General features: G+C 36.6%; 1 protein-coding gene across 1 annotated transcript; it reads left to right on the plus strand.

Moving 5' to 3' along the window:
• Positions 1 to 264: 264 nt before the first annotated feature.
• Positions 265 to 1179, plus strand: LOC109705749. The gene has a single exon (XM_020226527.1). It carries the CDS (start codon positions 265 to 267, stop codon positions 1177 to 1179), a length of 915 nt encoding a protein of 304 aa, XP_020082116.1.
• Positions 1180 to 8793: the final 7614 nt, after the last annotated feature.

The following is an 8793-nucleotide window of genomic DNA, read 5'->3' on the forward strand; positions in this document are numbered from 1 at the left end:
GCATAGACCCTTTTATTACTAAACTAAATATCCTCGAGCCCATCACTCATCATATTCTCTCCTCCTCACCAACACCAACTCAAATTGAATATATGATGGGAATCATGCTTTACTTAGAAGCCATTTCTCCTTTACATCCAACCCAAAACTAACCACTAGGATTTGATCTTGATACTAAACTAACTAACCAATGCCATCTTAATTTTATGGTACACATGAAACCAGTAGAAGTATCTCCTCACTGATTCCTGTATCCTGCTCCAAATGACTCTCCCTCGTATTAATTCTCATCACCTCCTCTTTTCAATCCTCATGATAATAACACCTTCAACAAGTTCACAGCAAGCACCCCAGGACCCTCTCCTCGTCGACCGGATAGTAGCGGACGCCGCGGTGCGATCGTACCGCACTAAACACCGCAAGACCGCCGTCACCTTCGGCTTCTCGCTCCCGCCGACCCTTTCCGGCGTTTCAGCAGAGGCAGCGCGGTACCGAGCCGGCAGTTTAAGGCGATATGGGGCGACGATCGGGGAGTTTTCCGTACCGCCGGGGATCGTCGCTCACCCGCACGTCAAGCGGCTACTCGTCGTGTCCCAAAACCTGGGCAACCTCTCTTCTTTGTACAGCAGCCATGCAAACGTAGCCGGGTTCGAGATCGTCTCTCCGGTGCTAGGCCTTCTATTCTACAACGCAGCGGTAGCTCCTCGCAATTCGTCAGCTAAAATTATTCGAATTCTGGTTGCCGAGAATCCCGTTAGAGTGAACTTCTCCGCGAACACAATGGCGAGAAGATCATTTTGCGCGGGGTTTGAATTGGACGGAAATGTTAGGATAACCGACCGAACAGCAAGCGGAGTTTGCGAAGCACGGGGGCAGGGGCACTTTGCGGTTGTGGTGATTGGGGGTGGGGGTGGGGGTGGGGAGAGAATTAAGGCGGGTGGGTGGAAGGTGGTGGTGATGGCGGCGGTGGCGGGGGCGGGCGGAGCGGGGCTGATCGGGCTGCTGGTGGTGGCACTGGCGAGCGCGAGGAGAAAGCGGAATCGGATGGCGGAGATGGAGCGGAGGGCGTACGAGGATGAGGCGCTGCGGATATCGATGGTCGGGCACGTCAGGGCCCCCACCGCCGGCATGGCGCGCACAGCGCCGGTGCTGGAGCACGACGAGTACTCTCCGTCGTAGAAGCGTACAACGAGGAGATGCATGCATGCATAATGTTTTGGTCATTGCTTTTAATTTTTTGAAATTCCCTTTTTATTTGATAACGGATTAATTTGTATTTTTGGAAAAAGACAAAAAAAGACAAGAAAGTGTACTGGAATAATGTAGGAAGAGAGGAGGATTAATATAATTTTTTTCTGCGAGGACTCTTTTTTTTTTTGGAATTTAGATTTGTAGTTTTAATAGAACATTTAATAAGTAAAACATAACATTTCAGCTGCAGTGAGAATTTTAAATAACATTTTAGCTTGCAGAAGCAGAAGCAGAAACTTGATGCCTCCTTTGGTATTTGTTTTTTTTTTTTTTTTTTTTTGAGAGATAGATAGCACGCTATCCGTTTCGTTTATTTCATTTAGAAATAAACTTAGCTGGAAATGTGAATCAAGTAGAATTCGAGTTTGGGTCTCGGTTACCAACCACCAAGCACTTTGCCACTTGTCTCCTTTGGTATTGTTACTCTGCCTTCTATTATTTTAAAATTAAATTTTTATATAAAATAATGCAAAAGCAGATGCTAAATTACTTATCTTTCTTACATCCATAAAGTATCTGTTTCTCTTGAAGTCTTTTTTATAAAGATATTTATAAATCACGCCTGCGTACAACAATGACAACCGATGACCAAGTTTAGGGCCTGTTTGGATGCACAGTAAAAAATTTTTACGTAATTCATAAACTGTGGTTTTGGTCCAAATAAAATAGGAAATCCTGTAACTTTAAAAAAATTTCACGGATTCAATTTTTAAACTGTTTAGATACGCATTGTGCAATTTCACGGAATTTCTCTAAATTTTAAAATTAAAAGTTAAATTTTCAAATTTCAAATTTTAAATTTTAATGAAATTTAAAATTTAAAATTTGATATGTGAAATATGAAATTTTAAATTTTAAAATTTTAAAATTAAAAATTTAAAATATAAAAATCTAAATTTAATTTTAAAATTTTGAAATTTAAAATTTTAAAATAAAAATTTTAAATTTTAAATTTTAAAAATAAATTTAAAATTTAAAGTTCAAATTTTGAAATTTGAACTATGAGATTTGAGATTTGAAATTTGAAATTTGAAATTTGAAATTTGAAATTTGAAATTTAAAAATTTAAATTTGAAATTTTAAAAGTTTGAAATTTGAAATTTTTTAATTTAAAATTTGAAATTTGAAATTTGAAATTTGAAATTTGAAAATTAAAATATTGGAAATGAAAATTCAAATAAAATAAAGCAAATCTTTGTTAAAATTGAAATTATAAATTAAAAAATTTAAAATTTGAAATTTATTATTTGTAAACTAAAATTTAAAATTTGATATTCAAAAATTAAAATTTGAATTTATAAAATTTTAAAATTTAAAATTTGACATTTAAAATTTGAAATTATAAAATTTAATTTTTATATTTCAAATTTAAAATTCAAATTTTAAACGTGAAATTAAAAATTTGAATATAAATGAAATTGTAAAATTTAAATTTTAAAATTTAAAATCTATGTTGAAATTTAAAAGTTAGAACTTGATGCGTCTTTTCCCAAAGAATGGTGGAATTTTTTCTTTTGGTTAGAGTGGATTATATTTTTACTCCATTTTTTTAAATATAGTTTAACTATACTCCAAAGTTACGGTATTTTTTTTTCTCCCAAACGCAGAATAAATTTTCTACTGGTATAATATAAGTTTAACTATGCTACGTTTTACTTTCCTTTATCTGAAAGCACACAAATTCCAAAATATGAAGATGTTTACAAATCATAAAGACGTACACGTTCTACCTCAAAACAGGAATTGAATTAGGGTCACTATATTAAGAGAAGGGATATAAACACTATTCTCTAGTTACTCTGCTAGAGATAGTTCAGTGGCAAGCTCGCTTTGCGGACCATGACGGTAATCAGGCTGTCTAGTGTAAGCGCACGGCCAGAAGCTTCCCGATCTGCCGGAAACCAACGAAACGGCTGTCGTCAACCGCCACCTTTTTACATCCCGTGAACCACGACAGGCATTCCAAATCCATTTTGCCTGAACTCTTTAACTCCATAATAGAACCGCATGAAACAACAGCGAAACGATTCGAATTCATTTAGAGGAGAGAATAAGATCAGGGAAGATACATTAAGTTGTCTCATATATATAAATCTTTTGCTCACAAAAAAAAAAAAGGAAAAAAAAGTGTCACCCCTTATATTTCTCTTTTCATCATCATGATTCTTCTTCTGTTTCAGCTTTATCAGAGTTCGGTTGAAGCACCCAAAGAGCTACAAGCTTCAACGAACTAGGCCTACACATTCAATAATTCTATCAATTGTAAAATTCGAATACATAAAGCTTTCTTTCTTTCTTTTTTCCCCTCCTTTTGTTTTGTATTTTTTTTTTTGAAAGAGAAATAGGTAGCACGCTATTCACTTCGTTTATTTCATTTAGAAATAAACTTAGCTGAAAATATAAATCAACTAGAATTCGAACTTAGAACCTCGGGTACCAACCACCAAGTCCTTTACCACTTGCTCTAGGGACGGTCGGTCCCTCTTTTTATTATTTGCATTCTTCATGGCTAAAGGAACAGTGGGATGAAGGGCTGCCAGTCATTTATGTATAATCTTATCGTCAGAAAATGCTGCAATTTATTTCAGAATGGTTGTTCTTCCCTATCACAAACAAATACAATGTCCTTCTCTTTCAATGAGAAGTAACATGATTCCATGAATGATACCAACAACTGCTTACTTTATATGATTACATATTCAACTGCAGTAAAATGACAAAAATATTGTCAATACATAATCACATTGAACCAAAAGGGGCAAATTTTTATGTATTATCTGTCATCTGAGAGGCATGTAATTACCATACTTCCAAAGATACATTGATTGGCGAAGAACTACTCTTCGATACTAGTAGACCATTACAAATCTAGTCAAGAGTTCGTCAAGAGCACTTAGGGACACAATAAATAGTGTAAAAAAGACTTCTAAACTCCAAAGAAGATATACAAAACTAAATTCAGAAACTATATTCACTTTTTTTCAGGTGCCCATGTACTTTGAGATAAGAATCATTTGACCACACCAAGGAGAATTTTTTTTGAAAAAAAATTAATTAAAAATTAATCTTTTTCAATACTTCTGTAAATATTTTTTAAAATGAATTTTTAAATTTATTTTTTTTGTATTTTATAAAAGAAAGCTATTCATATTCGCAAAGAGAAAGAAAGAAGAAAGAGTTAATTTTGTCATTTTAAATTTCTAACGCTTGAAACAATTTTTATCTCTGCATAGGTTATAGTGTAATTTGATATACAAAAAAAATTTCACATAGTATATTAAGTTGATATATAGACATAATGCAATATCTGATAATTATTGACTTAAATCTTTCAAAATAACATTGATAGAAGTCTTATTTGAATAAAAAATAACTAAAATAAGGTCCGTGCCTAGGCAAACAGTAGCACGCTCGTCTGCCTCTGTGTCCACGCGCATCTTTAAACCTTGTTGTAACATGAAAGTAGCAATTATATGTTTCCATACTGGTAGGAAGTATAAACCAAAAATATGTGAAATTTTTTGTGTTTTATATAAAATAGAATTCTGATGTGATTGTTGTGCGATGCATTGCCTTCTGTGTGGTCTTTAATATCGAGCTAGCTTTCCTTTATACCGGATGGCATGGGAACACGTGTATCTACTGGCCCACGAATTGCTGTTTCAACTGATCTGTGCACCATCGCTAGAGATGACTTCTAAAATTGAATGCCATCTACAAATAAAACAAAGTGCACGAAGTTAGATTGTCTTTTCCTCCATCCTTCAAAGTTGACTTAAGACAGGACCAATCATATTTTGTCTTAACATTCAAATCATGATGGCATCTAGAAAGACATTTTCACGTTAGTCTATATATGTAGTTTCAAACCAAAGCATCTTCATTTAGAAGCCGATTACTTCCTTGAGTTCTTGCAAATCCCTCTTCTGCCATTTTGCACATGCCTCATAACACATAAGTGGAATCTCAAGGGACATGCATAAACCTTGTGCAGAAAAAATGCTTATTAAACGAGATCAAGAGTGAGTGCACTTTGACGTCAACTCATATGAAACTTCAGGACTCAGTTGAATGTCATTGCGCATTGCAACGGAGGCTTCGTCAGATGACTCGAGGTAAATTAGTGTCTACGCCTAAGATGGGCTCAATTAAGCCGTTAAAGTTCAAAAATAATATCGTATCAACAAGCAAATCCGAAAATTCTGTTGTATGTTAGTACTTTTTACAGATGGCGGGGGGAAATTTTTTGGCAGTTTTATAATTTTCTGGCAGATCGAGGTGCCGCGAATTTCAATAACATGCAACTACCAATTCGGAAACACCTTTTGAGATCTATGCGTCGAAGACCAAAGCCGTTTTGGGTGAGGTTGGACTACCTAAATTCAACTATTGGCTTCGTGTTTTGTAATTTTAGATTATTGTTTGACAAAAGGTTTGTATTTTTTTAGTTGGTCCAATGTGTTAGTTATTTCTGATGCAGATTAGGTACATATTAGATATTTTATTACTCTTTTTTTATAGTAGGATTCATAACCACCTCTCAAATATATAGGCGTGACGCTCGGCTTACTGCTGTAACGGCCCCATAGTCCACATCGCGATGGGATAACTGATTCTGATCAGTTTATTATGAGACACCACATGCTAGTATTATATGAACTAGGGCATAAGCATTTTGGGACCGTGTTCTCTTGGGTCGGCAACGAGTTATATTGCTACCCGGTCGGTCATTCATTTGTAATCAGAGTCGCGAATACTAACTGAAGTGGAAAACTAAGTGCTACAGAACAAGCGACTAAGGCTATACCAACGGTTTTGTGGGAGCCACCTCTTGAACACAGTTTGAGCAGCAGGACCTCTGAATCTCAAACATCGCCTGTAATTCTGAGGGTGCCAGGTCCTGCTGCTACTTGTCGAATCTGGTTTTAAACCGCGAACGAGGATGTCATGTGTTAAACAGGGGAGTTTGTGAAACGGCTTCCCATTAGTCTCACCATCGGATTTGGAGGATGGCGATGTCGATCAGTTTTATATGACGGCCTCACGCCTAGAAAATAATGACTGGCACTTAAGCATGTCTTGGGCTGGGTGAGTTGCCCAATGAATTATTGTTGCTGCTGCGGATGCGTCGTTGGCAATTGGTATAGCCCCAAACGCCGAAATACCAGCAAGACAATGTCAGAGCTATCAGCAGTGTTATGCGGGGCAAAGCTACAACCAACGGTTGGTTTGGAGCCACCCATCTTGAATCCATAGTTGCCACCGTCTGAATCTCACATCGTCTGGTAATTTCTGGTCGCTCGGATCTGTCTGTCCTGTGTCTGTCTGGGTTGTTGGACCTAACAACGACCGTCAGGCGTTAAATAAAGGAGTTTGTAACGCCCCCAATATGTCCACATCGAATGGGATACTGATTCTGGATAAGTTTTATATGGCTGCATACCTAGTAATAATAATTGGACTTAAGCACATTTGGGCCGGTGTTTGAGCCCAACGAGTTTATTGTTGCTAGCGAAATCGGGTCATACAACAGCAATGGAATCTGAGATTACGCGATTGAATTCGGTAGTAGATCCATAATCAAAAAGTTGTGATCTGTTCCAGAAAAATAAAACAAAAAGATACGGTAACTGAACTAGGACAGTTATTATATGAAGGTCTGACCTTAATTAATAAGTTTTTTCTCATGTTATACGCGGGCCTGTTATTTCTGTCCTTATTCTCTTTCCTCTCAACAGGGGGCACTTAGGCCTAGCTCATCCTATCCTGATACACCTTCATATACTCCTAGGAGAACATGCTAGCTAATATTATCTTCCTACCGTTTGTAAAAGCTAATGTGTAAGAATCCGTTTAAATTGAGGGTGTAAAACCCTACAAAAAATCAGGAAAAGTGAATAAATAAAGTATAAAGTGATTTATAAGGTTCAGCTTTTAAAGCTAGTACCTCTTTAGGCTGAAATAGAGCAAGATCTTACCATAATTGACTTGGAAGTAGAGGAGATGTATCAAGCATTTGTCAATTTGTGATGTCTAGACTTTCTAATGGCTCATCCACGCTGGAGCTACTCTAGCCCTAGCACGCTTAACCCTTCTAACCTCTTAAGCATAACCCAAAAATGTTATAACTGGGTTAACAAGGTGTAGTTATTTATATATCTTATATATACGACTATTTCAAAATTCTAAGGGTGTTTACTTCCATCTTCCTTTTGAGCTGATGTCCTCGTCAAGCTCAAACACACCCTCACACAGCACCAGACGGATGGTAAGACTTTTTTGCTAGCCTTAGCCGATCTTGTGGGGAACACCCGCGCTCACCTAGTCAACCTGGGAGTCGCACCTCTACCCCCTGTAAGACGCCTAGCTTACCCGAAATCCAGCTGCAGTCGAGAACTCATCTCATACTTTCGACTGAGTTTATTGAGTTTGATATCAATCATGATGCGTCGCTCCCAAGGAGGGTTACTATCAGAATTATCTAGTATTTAGAATACTTAACGCCCCTTAACCTTGTTTGATAACCACTACCCAAAATGATTATAGTTAAGGGTTAAGATGTGTTAGGCCCTATTATATCTTATTATATATGACTATTTCAAATGGCCTGGTGGTGTCGGACATATAAATCCTCTATGTATCGAGGTCTATTGTGAAAGATTTTGCACTTGATCAAGGACTTATTCTTAGTAAACCTCTAAGATCGTGTGTTTCAAAGATACTTAGCAAATTCAAGAGAAGATGTTATTTAACAATACATTGAAGTGTCCAATGGAATAACTTAAGAAAGACCTTATAAAATATCAAACATTTTTAATATGTGTGGAGATCCATGCACGCAATCCTTCTTTTCCCACTCACTTCCTACTAATCCAAACTCAAGAACGTTAACCTTTCAATTTTTCGTTCCAGACTTACTTTTTAGTTGAGGTATGCAACATGAGGCGTAGATTAAGAATTCAAGATAATCTAAAATCTCTCTCATAGTTTTAATTCATCGTCTTATTTCTCGAAGTCATTGCAAAAGGATACATGTGTGCTATTTATTTGCCAAAAAGATTATGCGATGCTGAACCCGGATTAGGAAACTTCTCTTGAGTATACAATTCGCTGCTCGCAACTATAATTTTTAAAGTTCTTGGCTTCGGATACCTTCTTACTTTTATAACTCAATTGGTTCTCTTTGAGGAAAAGATAGCACGCTACCCCTTCATGTCATTGATGAATAGTAAAATTAAGCAAATGCATGGGAGCAAACACGGCTCGAAAGGGGGCGAAAAAAAAACTAACGGTTTACAGCGGCATGCTTTTATACCCAATTATTGAAACCAAGATCATAATTCAACGAGTAAAAGATGATCAGATGAATCTATACACACATTGAAGGGGTGAAGGCACAGGTTGATATAAAATTGGAAGATACTCTAAGAGAGAAATTAATCATGTTCTCGACACCTAAAAACACATAGCTCATGTACAACCAAATCTCACATAAAGACCAAAAAGTCTGAAAAATATCTCAAAAAAAAGAAAGAGAATAAC

This window comes from Ananas comosus, unplaced genomic scaffold (genome assembly GCF_001540865.1).
Source record: "Ananas comosus cultivar F153 unplaced genomic scaffold, ASM154086v1, whole genome shotgun sequence".
In the NCBI taxonomy this organism is placed as follows: Eukaryota; Viridiplantae; Streptophyta; class Magnoliopsida; order Poales; family Bromeliaceae; genus Ananas; species Ananas comosus.